Here is a 19,232-nt window from a genome sequence, read left to right as displayed (position 1 = left end):
AGAATCTAATGAGGCCATTCTTCTGTATAATTTTGTTCAAAAGTTTTGTGAGGGCATCTTTCATTATACATTCAATTTTGATGATAATTTGTAGTGATTGCTCAAAATTAACACTTCCTTCTGCTATCAGAGAGAAGAGAGTTACTTAGAGAAAATTTCTTAACATATCCATATAGTCTTGCATTCATGCTCAGTGTCATTGAAGCCAATTCCCAATGTATCTATTTAGTAATTATGTTTAATATGCAACCATGTGAACAGATCAGTGACTCCCTACTGGACTTAAAATAACAGCAGGGAAGCAAAAATAGAAGTATAGATTTATTAGAGAAGTTATCTAAAATACAATATTATTTTCCTTTTTAAATTAGAACATATATTATTTCAATGAAAAGATATTTTGTATTATTTCTATGGTAATAACAACTTTTAAAGAAAACATTTGATTTAGAACATTTTTAATTAAAAATCCCAACACTACCATTAAGACATAACTAAGGCTGTTGACAGCATGGGTAAAAATGCAAAACAGTCTCAAAAATATTTACGTCAGTTTCTTAAAATCTAAGAAGTCTAGTTCTAAATATTCATTTTGCTTAACTTTCTCAAAATACTTTTTTTTCTAAATTATAGCTAGATTCTGTACTCCTGTGCTTCTTACAAAGCTTCAAGTTATCATTAGTTACGTGTACTATCACACCAGTGGATGAGGTTTCTTAAAATGGCTTATTTTGCTACCACCATATCCTCTCCCAAGTAGCCAACCTACTCTTGTACCAAAATGTCAGTTGCAGTAATAGTCACCAAAATGCACACAGCCACCCACCCCTTTCCTCCCCCCACCTTAAGAACCCTTTCCCATTTGGCCAAGAGCCTTTCACATTTCATTAGCTGGCATTTCAGATGCAGAGCAAAAGAAAGAATGGATCTGGGAGACGAGATGTTGCCTGGGCACACATGGCAAAGTTTGATTTGGGTTTAGCAAAAGGGGCTCCTCACAAACACAGCAATTCTTAACACTCTCAGCACCGAGGTTACTGGAAGGAGGCTCTGACTTCTCTGTTCTTCAAAGGCTGACATGGGCGCCAGTTGTCCACCATATGGCACACGGGCTCATTCTCAGCATTGAAGCAAAGGCCACGGAGTTTGCACATCTGTGGAAAAAGGCACAAATAACCTCAAATGCATCCTCTCATTTCAGCAGGACTTTTTGAAACTACACATCTTGGGCCTGAGCCAGAGCACCAACTCAAAGTTTTGCCTCTACTAGTAGTCTAGAGATGGCATCAGCACCCATGTGTCTGCATTTCATCCACACCATTTCCAGCCTTGGCATAACTTCTCCTGTCCATAAAATATCCTGGCAAGAACAACTATGAAAGCACAAAAAACAAGGACATAAACACACTTTTTCTGAACTCCATAAGCAAAGAGCTGTTTGTCCTTGATCCAGATATGAACTGAAATCCTTTCAGAGTCCTCTGCAACTTATACACTTTTGGCTCTTTTTTTTTAAGTCCACTTGAAATAATAACAATTAAAAATGGCTTTACCCTTGGGTCAAAATAAAGCTATTGAATAAATTCAAGTTATCCTAATTTTCAAATGCTGTGAGAGGAGAAAACTGCTTCACATCAATAGGAACATACTGTATAGTTATGGTACTTGTTCCTAAAGTAAAATTGGTGTTTGCACAATCTGATGTAACAACAGCACCTTTATGTCTAAGCAGGAATCTCACAGAAAGATTGTGCCAAAATAATAACCCACCCCAAATACGATCTCACACAGACAGGTAGAACTGCTGATGAATATATGTAGGTGGGACACAGGATTTCCTAAAAGTCAGGTTTTCCCACATTCGAGGGAAAATAGCCTCAGCAGTGACCTGTCTCCACTGAAGTTTACCTTCAGGACCAACCAGAACAAAATTCAGAGCTCAACCTCTGCCAGAAACTGCTGTGTCACAACAAATGATAGCAGGCTTGCTACACCCTGCTGCTATATCCAGCTACTTTCTAGCTTTGGAAAACCTACCCATCTTAAACCTTGTGTCAATACTCTGATATATGGTTTCTCGTTTTGATCAGTATGGGAATGAAAAAGCAGACTGCTACACAGTGTGGAAATAGTGATATGGAGGGATGTGTGGGGGAGAAGTAAGTGGTAACTTTTACCACTTGTAGGTGTTTGGAGTAGGTATAGTAGAAAAAAACCCACTAATTTGGTGACTGTGCTCTTGCACATAATAACAAATAATAAAACTGTATTTGCAAATTTTGGATTATCAACAGCAATAAGAATAGTTTAGTTAGTAAATAGTGTCAACTTTAATGCAGTTTACTAATGGCAATCAATCACTGCTACAGTTATTACTTCCAACAGTTCTTCCTCATCATGTATTCTATCTTTTATTATGTTAAGTTCTACAACAGCTCAGTTGCATTTTCTTTCATATCACATGAACAAACCCCCTAGAAGTAAGTGCAGATTGTTAGCCTATCTGTCATCAATAAAAGATACTTAGGAATTTGAAGGTTAAACTAAAGCCCTTCAGGGCTGTTTTCTATTTATAGGCTCTAGATTCTATTTATATCTCTCAAGCACAGAGATCTAAACCCAAGAATGGAATCTTGTCTGTATGTAATTTAATTAATGGATGGCACAGAAAGCTGGGGCCAAGAGTGATTTATTCTGCACAAGCTTCTTCCTACTAGGAAGACTATCCTTCTCAGGCTGGTCAACAGAGTATTTTCTTATGCAGCAGACTTCTGGAATCTGCAAATTTTGCCTCTTCCAAAGAATGGGAGCTTTGTTAGAATCATCACAAATCTGCGTAGGATTTCCCAGTCTGTTCTGTGACAAACAGAACTTGCAAAAAGAGCTCTGTGTCCTGGAAATGCTGGAAAATCAATAGACCAACCACAGCTCTACACTGTGAGATTGTGGATGCAGCACACATGCTTCCCCAGGTGCTTTGTAAACCTGGTCTTTTCAGGGCAAGTGCAGCCAGAGAGGTAATTGCATGTACAGCAAACCTGCTGATGCTCACAATACATGCTAGACTAACTCTGCATGTGCAAATAGTCCTTTCATGCATGCCTCAATTTTCCAGGTTTTTACCACACGACAGCTCTAACCGTATATCCGGAAAATATCTTGATAATTTTAACTTCCCACCCCCCCCCCCCCACCCCCATCTTCCCTGGAGTGTCCAGCTAGAGGACAGCCTTACACTCTGCAACAAACTCTACATCCACAGGCAGAAGCAGTCCTGTCAGAAGAGGATTACCACTTCAGATAGGTATTTTTTACCTGTGATGCTAGCTAATACCCTGTACAGCTCTACACTAACACTGCCACTTCAGAAATCACCTGATGGGCTGAACTGAAGCCACTGGTGTAACACATCTACTGGCACCATTCATTGGAAACCTACCTGCTCAGAGCTCACTGTGATGGGCTCCTTCAGAACGTGCCAGATCACACATTCAAGCAGTGGTGGAGTGGTCAGCGAGCCAGGGTATGTCCAGTAGTCTCTGCATGCAGGAAGGAGTCCAGTGGGGTCAAAATTTGTAAAGGGAGCTTGCTTTCCCTACAATAAAGTAAGCAGATGGGCTGATGTCAGAGAGACCACATACACACACTGGGATTGCAGTAGTGAAATCTCCTAGGAAAGCTCCATGTTTGTAGAAAGGCAGAATAGAAATTGGCATAAAGTGTTACATACCAACTACAGTATATTTTGGATTAAATACTCTCAGCAATATATTTCTTACAAGGTTTTCAAAATATTGCTTGTCATATCAAATGCTGCATTTATGTTCCTTGGTCTTAGAGATAATACTTGACCTTGCCTGAAAAACAATGAGATTTCAGATGCCACATACACTGATTGCACTGCAAGCACAGAACCTGTGAGACCTGTTGGAGAGTCCATTGCAGTAAGCAACAATATTCATTTACCTCAAAGGGAGCTTGATGAGAAAGATGATAGTCTCATTTTTACCTTTCCTGTCCACATTTCTCATTGGTACAGGCCTTTACACACTATGAACGTACCCAATTACTCACTAAGTACTTTTAGTTACTCATTACTCAGCACACTAAAATCACACACACACAATATTTAAAATGCAGAAAGACTTTTTTCCCCTGAATTATATATCCTGATCAAACTGTTTATTTGAACTCTATAGAAACAGCCAAGAGAAGCATGCCCTCTTGGTAAAAGGAAATTTAGACCACAAATGCACAGATGAGAAGAAATGTCTTTTCCATCTGTTACCACTGACTAGAAAGGGCACCTAGATACGTAGCTTAGATTAGGAAGATGAATTCTATCCTATAGGTTTACATACAGTTAAAAGACAGAAAAATGTAGTCACAAAGATAGGAAATAATCACTGTTTCTAGTACTCCATGCTTTCTACCTCAACTTCATTCAAATCTGTTTTGCTTTCACAATTATAGGAACACCTGTGCTGATGGCAGGAAAGTTTGTTTTACTTTCCTATATGCAGCAGGCTGGGAAGAAGTAAAAAATCTACTTTCCAAAGAAGATAAGATAGCACAGCTGTGGTGGTATCCATCAGCACAGACAGCAAGTATTACCTTGGTTTGAATGGAGCTCAGAGCATCCACAACCTTCTGCATCTCAGGCTTGGCATTTCCCACCTGTAACACAAACGATATGAAAATAAAAATCACAATGCATTCGCATGACACCTTTAGTTTTCTGTTACAGTTCTCAAGGGAACTTTTTTCCAGCTGCATTTCATTTTGTAATAGGAGTGTTACAGCATAAGTGACTAGAACAGTCTCTGTAAAATCATGCCAGTTGACAGTGAGCATAAACGGGTCAGCCAAGGACATTGGACATAATAAAGCTATTTTCATTTAAAGTATGTGGATTTATTTTTGGACCTAAGCTGCTCTTCTTTTATGGAAGTCACCCTCCTAATAAAACAGTCACTCTCAGTGAGGCCAGGATGGAGTACTACATACTGCTGGACCAGACACCTCCTCCAGCCAGCTGTGTTCAACTAACACAAAACACTCTGCCATTTAACAATACCAAGAAAAGGAAAATAGGTGTTATTTAGGCTGGTCACACTGCAGATTCATACACACAACTTGGTCAGTTATGCACATCACCATTCACTGGTAAGAGTTACGGTAGCATCACTGTCTCAATGAAGGGAAGAATGCTGCTGCAGGGCTGCCACAGTGATGGATGGCAGTCATTCCATGGCCAGTTTACAACTTTTATAGATAAAGGGAGGCAAGAATTTGGAACACCATCAAATTTGCTATGGATTTGGGCAGTATAGCACAATGCAGCCTTATTCTCTATTTTCTGTTCTTTTGTGTCCTCCTGCAACACAATCAATGTACCGGACAAACAATAAAAAAGTTTAACAAACCTTCATGAAGATGCCCACCACAGCTAAACCATCAGGATGCTTCACAGCTTCAGCAAATTTACCATATTTTACATTCCAGTGAACAATATGGAGCTAGGAGCAAGAAAAAAAAGGACTGTGAAGATGATATTCCATCCAGAATACTTCACAAATGAAGATGCAGGGAAGTAATTTATTAAGAGCAAGATGATGTTTTACTGCTGAGGTTTGAAAGCTTTTGTGTACAGTTAAGAATTTGTTGAATTATTTATCTACTTGAAAGTTTCATTTATTCAAAGAGATTTCTATAATGTATTTTATTTTGCTCCTCACTCCTATTCCCTGGTGAGTTTCAAAGGCAAGCTGTGGCTGTATCATTCTGCTTTTCATGTGGTAAAACTGTTATCTTCAGCATAAGTTTTTCTCACATACAGCTTGCAAGATTTCAACGTATTATTTTAATGCTATATATCCTGGAGTTCCTACCACAGATATACATTGCCAGTGTCAGAAGACACATTAACTACAGATTTGACTTACAATTTTAAAGTTTTTTAAAAAAACAGTCATTTCCTTTTCTGGAAAGACTTGGAAAATAATATGAAAGGAAGATCACGTTAGCCAGGATGTTACTTTCTTTTTAATTTCCAAGTTATTTCTAATTTTTTTTTAAATTTCTAATTTAATTCATTGGGCTGTTTCCCCACACCTGCAAGTCAAGTCGAACAAGTAATTATGGTACTGTGAATGACAGAAGGCAATTGAAAGTTTCTCAGATAAGATAAAAGCTACTTCCCTCATGAAAAAGCAGCAGAGCCAATGATTTTGCGGGGTAATTTCTTTTATCTGTCAACACAAATCACAAGTATGTTCCACAAATGTGTATTTATAGATATATTTTATAAGTCAGTCACAGAAACCAGTAGATTTCTAAACAGGGGACAACAAAATGTGGTATTCAAGGCACTAAAGTTACTCAGTTTCTGTGTCAGACTAATATGGAGTCTTAAGTGGTCTGAGGGACATCTGGCATCTTAGGGGTACCACAAAGAGTGCCGCCTGTAAGACTGCACTTTACTGTCTGCCCTCTTCACAGCTCCCCTTGATTCTTTGCTACCAAAATATGAAAGTATCTGCCTAAAATTATTCTGCTCCATTTATAAATACCTCTGGTGTTAAAAATTGAAGCTAGAAAAAGAGGATGTGCATGTACAGACACACTACAATTCTCTTTCTTCATAATTTCCAAAAGTCACTAAGAAAGCAGGGAAAAAACCAAGTATTATTAATGTGGGGTTTTCGGTTTCTCTTTGACATGAAGTAGCTGAGAAAAATGACAAATCTAATCTCCTGCTCTTGCAAGGACTACGTTCTTAGGCAGCATCATACCAAAACTGTCTGTGGTAACTTTCTCCTATGAAGATCTGTAGTGAAAGTGCTACTGTGGTGGAATACTTAAAAACAACCCCTCGTTATACAAAGAAGACTGCAAAAAGTAAAACATGTCCTACCTCTGCCTCATACTTCACACCATCCACAGTGTGCTCAGATCCCTGGCCATCACAGGATCCCCAGTGAATGTGAAACTGCACCAGCCTGTAAACTCCATCCAGCGCTCCTCCTTGCAGCACTGCAAAGAAAAGAACCTTTATTTAGCAACTCACTGAACTTCTGTTATCAAGTCTCCCTTTGAACTGAAACAGCTATCTCAAGTCTTTTACATGATTCACAGTTCACTGCATGCTGCCATGCTACTCCAGATCATCCTCAATGGTACATTACTGCAATACACCAGAATCGATAATAAATGCATAAAAACATAAGTGACTTTACAGTGAGCATCTCATCAGCAATTTAACAGGCATGCTAGTAGTACAAGTGATGAGTAAAGATGTAACTTTTCTGTCACCAAATAGATTAAAAAAGCCTTTTGTAAGAGGCCCACATAGAATCATTCTAAGGAAGTACATTTAAAGACTGAATCATCTTCCTTGTACTAATGTACTCTGTCTTTTCATTTTAGACATTCATCCATTTAGGCCTTAATCCTGCAAATCCTGTGGCAGATTGGATTGAGTAAAATGTTTTTGGTTCCAATTTAAACCTGAACACCTGTTAGCCATGGGTTAGCTTTGTTGCAGCAAGGTAAAGCACTAGGCATAGGACAAGACAGTGCAGAGATGTGAATTCAAATCTCTTATCCTTCCCACTGCGGTAAAAATGTCAATGCCTACACTGAGATTTTTTTAAAACATGGATTGGACACAAATTGTTTATTTATGCTCTCCATTATCTGGCACTAGTGCTATGGGACTGCTCTAGTGAAGTTTGCAGCCACACTTTGAATTATACAAGAGCAAGCTCCCTTATTCTGCTTGTTAGTTTTACCCTTCCACTCCAGCTGTGACCAATCACCATTATGATATGCAGGATCAAGCCCTAGCACTGCAAAATGCTCAGGGCATAGACAATGTCTCCTCCAGTGCAGCATAAAGCACAGAATAATAACAAATAGTTCTATTAAATAGAACTATTTATCTAAGTTTTCAGAGCAAGGTCTCACACCAGTTTATAATTTGGTTGTGTATTTTTTCCTTTTTTTCTCCCCAGGCATCTCAAATCCAAATTCAAAATTAAATCTTTAAACTGTTACGATTTAAAAAATTAAAAAGAAAAGGTAATTTGAAGTGTTAAGTATTTTAAGAGACCAATTTCTCTCTATAAATATATATATATAGAAAAGTGACAGAAGAGTGTTGACATCAGATATTGCATGTAAGTGTGCTCTGTGTATGTGCTACAAAATGATTCTGTGGAGTAAAGTCATCAATTAGTCTAGACATTAGCACAATACGTGCATATGTGAAAACATACATCAAATGCTGATTGGAAAAGATGGCTGCATGTTCAGGTTTGAAAAAGTCCCATTATATACAAGCATGGACAACACCAGCCATGGATATAAACAATAAGGTGAAAAGGATTTCACTAAAAAATTGCAATACATGAAAATGAAATAAGATTTCTTAAAAATCAGTTTCTACCAGTGTCCCCTATGCATGCAAAATTTGGGTTCAATGGACCAATCTAGCATTTGCCTAGGGCTCCTTTGGATAAATATATTTAGAAGTCTCCCAAAACGTATTTTTATTTGAAAAACACAAATAGATGTTCCACTGCAATGCATGTAATTTCCAATACTGTAGCCAACAGACCAGGACTTGTCCTACCTATTTCTAAGATATGTGATGCAAAGAAGAATGGCTACTTAAAGTAATCAAATAGGAACATATCTTATTATACTTTTACATTTCTGCATGGGCTAGTTACCAAGAAGCATAAATGTTTCAAGCACAGGACTACAAATCTGAGTACTTTTTTCAGAATAGCAGCTGTAAAAAGGCATTAGTTCCTTCTGAAAATGAAGCAACTGGTTGCTGTGTCTTTACAGATGCAAAATCGTTTAATGCATACAATATCACGTTTCATTTTACAGTGATGGCATGGAGTTGCAATGTTTCAGTTCCTTTGGCTCATGGTCTTGCTGGTCATTGCAGGTACAAATGGACTGAGGTTCCACCACTCCTTGACTTCAGAAAGCACTAGCACAGTACAGGTTAATCTGCCATTATTAATCAATGGAAAGCATGCTGAAAAGCAGAACCATGCAATGTTCTTCAGTTCATTTGCAGTGTTATTTCTCTACACAAAGTTTGCTATAGTCTCAAAACCCCAAAAGATGCAGAAAAACCTCTGCAGTTTTTGCTTACTTTTCTCATTCTGTGGTTCTCAAATCCAGCACTAGCTTATTTTGACTCACAGCAGAGCATTAAAGAAAGTAATAATTAGATTAGTGTTAATGAATACAAATTCAGCAGGCTTAATTACAGAATGGCCCTCTTGTTCTAGCCTACATTAGGCAGTTATTTTTAATATTTCTCAGCCTTTCAAAGAAAGTAAAAACTAAACTTAAAAGGCAAAGTACGAACGATAGAACTGCTTTTTTCTTCAGAACAAGCTTTTTAAACCATGAATAAATGCTACGAGCTTTTCCAATATAAAAGTTCAGAGAATCAGAAGAACATTCTTCTTCCAGCAACTTCCCTGTCTTTGTTCCATGTGACAGGAATATCAACTCCAGGCTATGTTCAGAAGAAGTCTAACCTTTCCATCCCTTTTTTTAAAAAGAATGGAAAGTTCTGATCCATATTTGAGCATTTCATCAATAGCTCCCTTACTTTTGAAATCAGTATCAGTGAAAACCATCCTGAAAATACATATGTAGCTGTGATCCTTTCTGTTTTATAGCACAACTTCAGGTGCAACACTGTGTGAAGACAGCACAAGATGAGCTGAAAAAAACATTCTTTTCTCACACATTCCATCTACTCAAGACAGTTTACATCATAAACTGGTCTTGTGTTACAGCCCAAGAGGTGACAGTTTGACACTGCCCTTTCTTCTTTTCACTATTAGATACTCATTAAACAAATTCGGAGCTACTTTCCTTAGATTAAGAAATGGTAATGGTTTTCCATTACCATACTGTCTTCTACCCTTTACTGGAAGAGTTACTAGTAACATCCAGTAATTATATTTCACTCTTAAATGATCTCATAACATGGTCTAAATTAAGTGAATATAAGTATTAGCAGCACTAATTTGGGAGGTCAAATAACCACACAAACTCTTCCATTTATGTGACTTATACCAACTGTGGGATTTCTTGGATATAGAAGATGAAGTTGATTTCACTCCATTATACTTCCTTGGGATTTTTGAAAACACACAAAAATCAAACCGTGTTTTGCTGCATCTGGTACAGCTGTTTACCGAGGCTACACACCTTCACTGTTCTATTTAAAGGCAAGTCAGTGAGCAGCTATCCTTCCAATGTAAACCAGAACAACCTTGTAAAGAAATACTGTGGACCACTTCATACCTTTTTTTCAGAAAGTGGAAGCATCCACATCTAAATTTTTGCAGGAATACTATGGGAATTACTATTATTTAGTTAACTCCTATGGAATATTCTCTCTATACAGAGTCTTCTGACTAATAAATCTCATCAAGCCAATGACCATGTTGAAGGATTAATCAAAATGGAGGAACTACAAGACTGTTTAATGAGTTAGATTGAATTCCTTCCTGTCATATACATTAGTGCAACAAGAAAAAAAACACTACTGTAAAATTTGTTTATCTGAGAAAATGCAGGATGAGAAGATATTCTATAAATGATGATCACTGACTACAAAGCTTCTTCCAGTAGCTAAAATAATGGTAAATGTCCAGAAGCTCCAAACTTCAAGAATTAATTCTAATTGAGATTCCTCCAAACAAAATCCCAGCAGCAGGCCATTTCAAGCATCTATCTTTGAGAACAGACCTCTCACACACACAATGCTTTAGCACAAAGAAAACTATGATTTTGTATTTTATGTGACATGTAAATAACATTTTAGGTATGTTTATCTAAACATATGCAGAGTACATACATTAGTGTTAATATCTGGTAAACTTTTGTGTATACACAGACATCCCTACAATGGAAAACAGGACTTGAAGAGACAAACCAGATGGAGCATTACTTGAGGCAAGAGTAAAACCTACTTGAGCACCATGTACTATTAATGACATGAAAAAGGCTCTTATGAGGATGCTCAGGAATTAACCTTGTGTTCTTATGCAAGGATGGGCTTCACATCTGACAGTCCTGAGTTCTGTTAGGGGGAGCTGTCATTTCTGTGAAACCTGGAGTACAGAGAGTCACATTTTTTGGGGTATTTCTTTCTTTACGTTATCTCTTTCAGACACTCCTCCAAGTACAGTCTATCATGCAACCAACAAGAGCAAGACAGTATCGAAGCATCTGACTATATGGTTCATATTTGTAGAAAATATCTGTAATGGGTTTCACTATGAGAAAAAAAAAAAAAAAGTGTATCATAAGGAAAAAAAACCAAAACAAACCTACTGCTGACCTTGCTAGAAATTTGGCCTGATAAGGCTACAAGGATGTTCCACAGAGACAGACCAGAATGAAACAGCTGCTAAAACGCAGCAAGTCTGAAGACGTGTATCTGCAGCAGGTCAGTGGTTCCAATTCACCTCAGCTGAACTATTTCATCCAGACTGGGCAGCAGCCAGGAAGACTCTGACCTGCTTCAGGATACAAAGTCATTTAGGTTCTTAACATTCTTTCAAGTCCCTGGGACCAGTAAAGCTTATTTCTCATGTAGTCCCTTAAATTCTTTGAGAATCATAAGATGCTGTATTGAATCTCTGACCAGCCTTCAGCCCTCACATTTCACACTATTTCACACTGACAACAACTTTAAGAACCAAGATGGAAGCACTAAAATTCTCTCACAAGTATCAACTGATTTAATTTCTAATCGTAATACTTAAAAACTAATCCAGTGGCTGCTTACTGTACTGAAAATTTTGTATTTGATAGTGTTCATACTATGCTGAGATCTAATGAAGGACTAACAAATTCAAGGTGTGAGCATTATCTCTAAGTATGCAGCAGTCCCTCATGCCTGTAAGTAAATAAACAAATTATCAGCTGGGACGAGTGGTAATCGTGACATCTGGCACACAGCTTCATTACATCTTAAAAATAAACTTTCCCAAGTGGCCCCAGCTGATAACAGCTGACTAGCTTCTCTTGGTTTTACATTAAAAGCACCTCCAGAGGAAGGATTAGCAAAAAGGAAGTATCCATGATTGTTAAATGCACAATCCAGGTCAAATTTCTGCTCAGAAATTGCATGTTAACATTAAAAAAACAACCCCAAAAAAAAAAAAAAAAAAAAAACCCCAAAAAAAAACCCACCAGCAAACCAACCCCACCCCAGTGTAAATGAAGAAGGGCACTTTTCTGTAAAGAAATGAAGACCTGAAACACGCAGGACTAATCTCATGCCCTCTCATCTTCCCTTCCAATTCCTGGAAGTACTGGAGCTATTCAAGTCACTTGTTTATACAGACTTTGCAGCTTCTGGTGATCCCAGTTCACAGGAAAAGTGACTTAAAAGATCACATGACCTTGAAACCTCTGACTTTTTAGCCAAGCCATGCACAACATTACTTGTGACTTAAGCAGGTGTCTGAATACAGTCCTCTAAGCCTATAATCAATAAGTGCTCTGATTTCTGATTCCAAAGGATCAACACATTCATCACTCAAGCTATAGTGCACTCTGAACCTTCAATCCATGACCCTATACTGATGACATGCAATATTATTCTAGCATGGCTAATATTATATCTTTAGATCTGGGAAACCTAAAAATAGACCAGTAGCAGTGACTTTGATTAAGAGTTGAGCGTTAAAGACAGCAGACCTACATGTTTCTTCTTCATTTACCAGCTGAGGTGGAAGTGTAGAAGAGCAACAGTGGCACTGTTTTCAAAGAAACACACTGCCAACTGAGCAGTGCTAATGTGCTGGCTCCTCAATAACCACTGTAACAAAATAGATTAGTTTATTTACAGTGAGTCATAATTCAAGACAGATTAAGTGTATGCATTAATATTTACAATTACAGAAAGAATCAGACAATATATTACATTACAACTACTGAAAGACCCTCAAGGGGAGCTAGCATCAAGACAAATACAGTGTTTTCATTTTCAAGGTCTTCTCATAATTTTTAAGTTCTACTCTGACAATATTTGCAAAAATGTCAGATTTACTTGGGACACTGACTTGAATTTCAATACTCTTGCTCAGCAGCAAGGAGAAGGAAACAATTAAGAGACTTACCCACAAGCATAAATTACCAGCACATTTTGTAAAGCCTCTAGAGTTTTACACTATAGTTGCAATTCACTTCTGTCAGGATCTACAGCTAAAATATGGTATTTTAATATTCTTGTTATAGAATAAATTCATGGCTGATTGACTTGTTTCTTTTGTAAGCTCATCACACGCTTGATCAGAAAATACAGAATACTTAGTCTACTGTTGTGAACATGTCCCACCTGAATTTCAGAATTTAGATAAATCCTCAAACTTTTTACTGGGAAAACTGACACAGAGAACACACTTCATATATGTTACAAAATCCTTCAGGCTCTTGAGGGGTTTTTGAGCAGACCCACGTCCTGTGGTTTTACAGCTCTGAGAAGTCAGCGTTTACTTTTAAAGTGAGGGAAATGATATGCAAGTCCTTTCAAAAGATTAGAATATGCAGTGTTTAATATGATAAAAGAAGCACCCTTAATGACACTCCTTTTCTGTAAAATTCCTGGGTTATAGTAACACACCTTATTGTAAGAATTATCACCACTTGCTTTACTCAGACATGTAAGGTCTGGTTCCACCACAAAAGTGGATAAATATGAATTCAATATTCCTAGTTACACTTTTATCATAATGACTTTTTGCTGTCAAAATGAAGAAAAAATTCTTAGAATTAAAGAATTTTAAAGATAAATGATTAAAAATACTTAATGTTCCATACTATTAAAAGACAGCGGACATGAAAATTAAGAAAGCAACTGCAAGAACTGAAGGCAAAGACTAAGTAACAACTGAATGGGGAAGTTCACAGTTCATTTTCGACATACAAACCCAAGAAAGCATTCCAAAAGGCTGCAAGGATACAAAATAGAAAATACTATTTTATGCAAGGGAAAGCCATGGAATTTTTCCAGACAAAAAATGTTCATTACTGTGTCAAAGCTGTCCTGTAAATATCCTTTCCATACACCACTTCTACCAATTTGCAACTGCAAAATATGAAGGGGATTCACTTTGGGAATTAACAGAACCTTTGCAAGTATATTTTCGAGTGTAACAGCTGTCACACAAACCAAGACAGTTGCTACAGGAACTGAAATTAAAGATTTGGAGGTAATTGCTTAGGAAGAGCATTTTTCTAAGCATTATTAGTAGCATCTAGGCATACCTAAAAAAATTATCATGAAAGCAAAACAATGGTTCTAAAGCTATTACAAAAAATAAATACAATTTCTCTGTTAGAAATTCATTGTATGATAAAACTGTATAGATCATAAGCATAATTACAATCTGAATCAAAAGTTATGTCTTTAAAGCTCCACAGATTAATATAAAGAAATCTTCTGAAAGCAAAGAAGAAAACATTTTCTTCTGTGCAGTTACATCAGTCACAAAAATTACACAAAAGGTTATTTTTGTTGAAAAAGCTCAACTTTTATTTTACTTTCTTACTCAAAGTAATACAGATATAATTTTAAGGAATCCCAGTTTTTCTTTTTGTTTTTCACAGACATGGGCAGAAGCTCCATAGACTTTCCTGATGCATACATGTAACAAATACACATTCTGCAGGAAAAATTTTGATAAGTCTTATATCTACTTGCTCTCAACTGTGATCTACATTATCTGCATTACATATTTTCTGAATCAAAGAAGTAACAGGTTCCTTCAGAGAGTTTTATCCAAACATGCATTTTAGCTTTCTTACCTATTTTTATTATGCTATTACTACCTATTTGGGTTTGTTGTTTTTTTTTGCAAGAACTCATTTTGTATACTTAGAAGAGCAGCAGTGATCAAATAGACACTAAGACCTAGAACTGCCGTTCAGTTTGCTTCAGTGTCATTAGTTATGAGACTGACAGTTCTTAATGAAATAGATCTACTTTGCGTGCAGTTACACATCTTGAGGATTACTCACAAACAATGATCTTATTACTTCATTTTGCACCTACTACTACAGATAATTCATTACCACATACGGGACAGCTCACAGAAACAAGCAATACAGGCTGTGGGAAGTATTTACAGGATATTATTCCATTGTCTTCTGTAAAACATACCAGCACATCACATAACCTCACATAGCTTCTCCCTGTGATTGTTGTGTGATGTCTAACCAAGAACTGGGTATGCTGAATCAAATTCAGAATCAAGTAGATCCAAGTCAAAGACAGCTCTATTTCGTGTAAGGAAAGTAGGTTACCTAGTTAACCGCATACAAATGAAGCCATTAAGTGTGCTGCCAGGTAGATTCTGTGCACTGTAAATTCCAGTAGGAAGTCTAGTAGTGAATGATCCACCCTTACCTATTTCACAGAAATCCGCTTGGTGGTTTTTGTTTCTAAAGAATAATAATTTTTTGATTCACTAATAGAGATACTGAGAATGTTTCTACTTGCATCTCCTATCCTCCCACTCTGAAAGCTGTGTCACTGCATATTTGTCAAAGGATCCCTGTCACAGATGTTCTGGTTCTGCACTGACTTCTCACAAAAGCATTCTTCCTACAGACATTTCTTTAAATTATTTTATGTTACTGCCATTTTTTCCTTACCACCTGATTTTCACAGTTCTTTCTAGACTTGGGTAGACACAAAGTGAACACAATAGTTTTTCACACTGTGGAGACCTAAACCTGATTCCTTTGGGCTCAATGACAGCAGGATGGCAGCAAGAGCAGACTTGCATGTATCTGGTTAGAAAAGAAAACCTTTATTTTGTACTCTGGATCATTTACCACATTCTCCATGACACTGTAAAATTGAACACAATGCAGCTCCTTTAGCTTCCCAGTGTTTCAGAAAAATAAACAGAGGTCAGAATACCTTTTTCTTCTTTTTAAAGCCATACAGATATTAACATTGATGCTTTTTGTAAAGTATATATGGACCTATATGTATTTATACAACTGTTAACACTTATATCTGACCACTTAATATTGTTCAGCACAAAGACTATAGTTAAAATACAAAGTCAAATTCTTGGAGCACTGCTGAATGTCTGTTATGCTGAGAGTCTGTTATCTTGCTGTATTACATTAATTACAAACACCTTGTATTAGCAGGCACAGATCATTTGGTTTCAGCACCATTCCCTAAATGACATGGCCAACAAAACACTTAGGAAAAACAGGACACTTGCTCAAGCAAGTTAAATCTGGCAGTGTCTAGAGAAGGCAGTGACTTACAACAGGATTGGTATTGTTGTCCAAATTAAAAATAAAGGCACATTCATTGTGGGTGGGTGATGATGTCTACAAACACAGTCAAATGAAAAACTACAATCAAAGCCAACATACAGAACCCTTGTTGCAAGGACAGTTTGGATTCAGTCTGCCCATCAGAAAGGCCATTCCCTTCCGTAAGGATTACTAAGGGTTTGCAGGATTCAGTGATTAATTTCACCACAGAGCACAGTGAACAGCAAGACACTGTGGACCGACTGCCTGCTAGCAAACTTTGTAGGAATGTGTCAGATACTTAATCTAGAGAGCCCACAGCATAAAGAAATACCAGGGATAATGCTTTTTTGAATCACAAAAAAACAAAGAGGTATTTTCTAATCATTCCTGTTTCTGTACTAACCTGGGAGCATACTGGCTTCAGAAATATGAAATAATATTTTGATAACCAAAGAAACTATTTCCGAACTATTTCCATTTCAAGTTGTTAACTGTACTTCTTTCCTATTCTAAGGCCATTTCTTTCTTACAATATACTTTGCCTCTTCTTTTAACTATTTGATCAGTAGCTTATGATAAACTATGCCTGAAATTATTCCTGTCAAATACTTTCAAATTTCTTTCTTTCCACAGCCAAGCCCCTTATCCAGAGCCTTCTGATTTATACAAAAATAAACCAATTCACTGCACTCGAGTTTAGCTGCCTAGATAGCCTTAGTTTTTTTCTAATGGGATCCAAGTTTTCTGTTTGCTGAACATCTCACAGAAACCAGAACATTTTGGTATGTTTTCATATTTAAAAAACCTTTTGGATTTACTATGCACTTTAGTAGGAGTGTTAGTAGCAATTTCTCCCATTCCCCTCCTGCTCACGAAGATGAGGTCTTACCTGACTTGTCGGAAGAATCATCAAACTCCACGTTGAAGGAGTGTCCGTTGTTGACGATGTTTCTGGCGGTGCTGGCATCATAACTGAAGCTAAGAGGCTTCAGAGAGGAGTCGTACTTGACGGACTTGCGGCAGATGTCAATTGGGGACTGGCGCTCTCCATTGGCGATGGGAAAGTGCTCATGCCAGTGAGCTGGTCCTGCAAGACAGCGGAAAGCAAGTCAGCGGGAAAAGACACAAAGTTCGGGGGATATAAGCGATAGCCCTCCTTCTGGAAATACAGACGTTCGAACACCAGCATCAGCCTTTAACTGCGTACCACTTGTGTGGGCTGGCGGCAGCGGGCAGCACAGGCGAGCGGAGATCCCACCTGGGCACCGAGGCACCCGGCAGCCCCAAAGCCTCGGCGGCTGAGGCGAGGGTCGTACCGGGGAGTCCTCGGGACCACCCCGTCCTGTGGAGTAGCGCCCGTCGTTCTCTTCCCGAAGTACAGGAATGTCAGCGGGGAAGCAGGAGATGCTCCGGCACAGCGTGCGGAGCGGCGGACAGGCTGCCCGGGCGCAGGTGCATTTCAAGGTTACGAGAAAAAAAGCGCCACCGAGCTCATTGCCGCTCCGGGCAAGGGTTCCGCGGGGCAGCAGCGGGCACGTCCCGGGCGCGGTTCCCGGGGAGCTGCCGGCAGGTGTCCTGCACTGCCGGGCACTCACCGTCGTGGCTGCCGTATCCCCAGTGGTGGGACATGGTGCACAGCCCTGCTCTGCCGGTGGAGGATGTCACAGCGCCGTGGCCCCAGCACGCTCTCAGGGGCTTTTATAGGCTCCCGCCAACTCCATGCCCTTCTCTGCGGCCGGAGGAGGGGTGGGGAGTGAGGGGGAGGGCGGAGGGAGACTTCGCTGGGGGCGGAGAGAGCGGTCCCTTATAATCCGCGATCGGCCGCGGAGCCGCGGCGGGCCCGGCGAAGAGCGCCCCCAGCAGCCGGGCGGGCGGCGCCGGGCGGTCCGGCGCGGCCGCAGGCGGGGCGGGGGTGCCGGGCCGCCCTTCTTCCGCGCTGCAGCCCTCTTTCCGCGCATCGCGCACCTGCGGGCGCCGTGCCGTGCCGTGCCGCGCCGCGCTGCGCGGGCGGTGCGGGGCGCCGTGACCTTGGGAGGTGCCGGCGGCCGGGCCGAGCAGCGCGCCGGGACCGGTGCGGGGCGGGCGGCGGGCGCGAGAGCGCGGTGTGAGGGAGCGCGCGGGCGGCCGCGTGCCCCTGTGTGTGGGGCTCTGTGTGCGTACGTGCGGGTGCGCGGCGCGGCAGGGCGGGCGGGTGCTGCTCCCTGCCGGGAGCGCAGGGAAAGGAGGGAGGAGGGCAGCACGGCAGGGCACTTCAGCCGTGCCGGAGGGTCCTGCAGGCAGGGTTTGTCACAGGTTTTGGACGCGGAGATCGGCGGAGTTGTGGAGAGGAGCTGTGATGGGGCTTCAGAACGGGGACGTCACCGCTTATTACTCCGTAGTGCGTTTTTCCTGCTCGCCTCCGGAGAAGCTGCAGGTCGAGCTGCGCTTACGTGTAATTTTTACCATTGAGGCATTACACACTTAACTCTGAGTGCGGCTGAGCTACCGCTCTCGAGGCTGGATTAGCGAGAACAAAACTGTGCAATACATATTTTAGATGTTTTCCTATTGCGCAACGCTCCCGTGTTCTGTGGCAGGACAGGAGGGATCGGACCTTGGCAGCCCTTCAGCGGCGGCTCCGTTCCGTGTCGTGCCGGCTTCCCTCGGCCCGGCGCTGTGGTGGGGCGGGCTGACCCCGAGGCGCAGCTCCTACCCGAGCGCGCTTGCAGATGGTCCTGTTTGAAGGCTTTTCTGTGCGTATCTTGCTCTGAGCAGTTTTCGGTATGGAAATGGCATTGTAACTTAACCCCATTTTCTTCTTAAGATGGTTCATTCAAATCTGGTTTTAATATTGTTCTGTTGTGATTTAACCACAGGGGTCTAGGTTCTGTTTTCGGCGAGGTCATTGTAAA

The 19,232-nt window shown here is 39.9% G+C and overlaps 1 protein-coding gene across 2 annotated transcripts; it reads right to left on the bottom strand.

Annotated features, from left to right (window-relative positions):
- Positions 1-308: 308 nt before the first annotated feature.
- Positions 309-18,181, bottom strand: LOC131576406 (carbonic anhydrase 2). 2 transcript variants are annotated; one of them, XM_058833114.1, is made up of 7 exons: positions 17,937-18,181; positions 17,231-17,428; positions 6,917-7,035; positions 5,427-5,519; positions 4,615-4,677; positions 3,440-3,595; positions 309-1,154 (listed from the first exon to the last, which is right to left on the bottom strand). In XM_058833114.1, exons 1-7 carry the CDS (start codon positions 17,968-17,970, stop codon positions 1,035-1,037), a joined length of 783 nt encoding a protein of 260 aa, XP_058689097.1. In that variant the 5' UTR covers positions 17,971-18,181; the 3' UTR covers positions 309-1,034. The 2 variants fall into 2 exon arrangements, with proteins under 2 accessions (XP_058689097.1, XP_058689098.1); XM_058833115.1 differs by lacking the exons at positions 17,231-17,428; positions 17,937-18,181 and adding an exon at positions 9,176-9,194.
- Between the last annotated feature and the right edge of the window lie 1,051 nt (positions 18,182-19,232).

Source organism: Poecile atricapillus, chromosome 2 (genome assembly GCF_030490865.1).
Source record: "Poecile atricapillus isolate bPoeAtr1 chromosome 2, bPoeAtr1.hap1, whole genome shotgun sequence".
Taxonomy (NCBI): Eukaryota; Metazoa; Chordata; class Aves; order Passeriformes; family Paridae; genus Poecile; species Poecile atricapillus.
Note: the sequence above shows the minus strand (reverse complement) of the source record. Positions and strands in the feature narration are given on the sequence as shown.

Bases quoted from the DNA above. Each gene is read 5' to 3' on its own strand.
- LOC131576406 (XM_058833114.1), bottom strand. From the start codon at position 17,970: ATGTCCCACCACTGGGGATACGGCAGCCACGACG. The intron at 17,429-17,936 runs GTGAGTGCCCGG...GCTGTCTTGCAG, and splicing joins GGGATACGGCAGCCACGACG to GACCAGCTCACTGGCATGAG. The intron at 1,155-3,439 runs GTAGGTTTCCAA...CTTTTTCCACAG, and splicing joins TCACAGTGAGCTCTGAGCAG to ATGTGCAAACTCCGTGGCCT.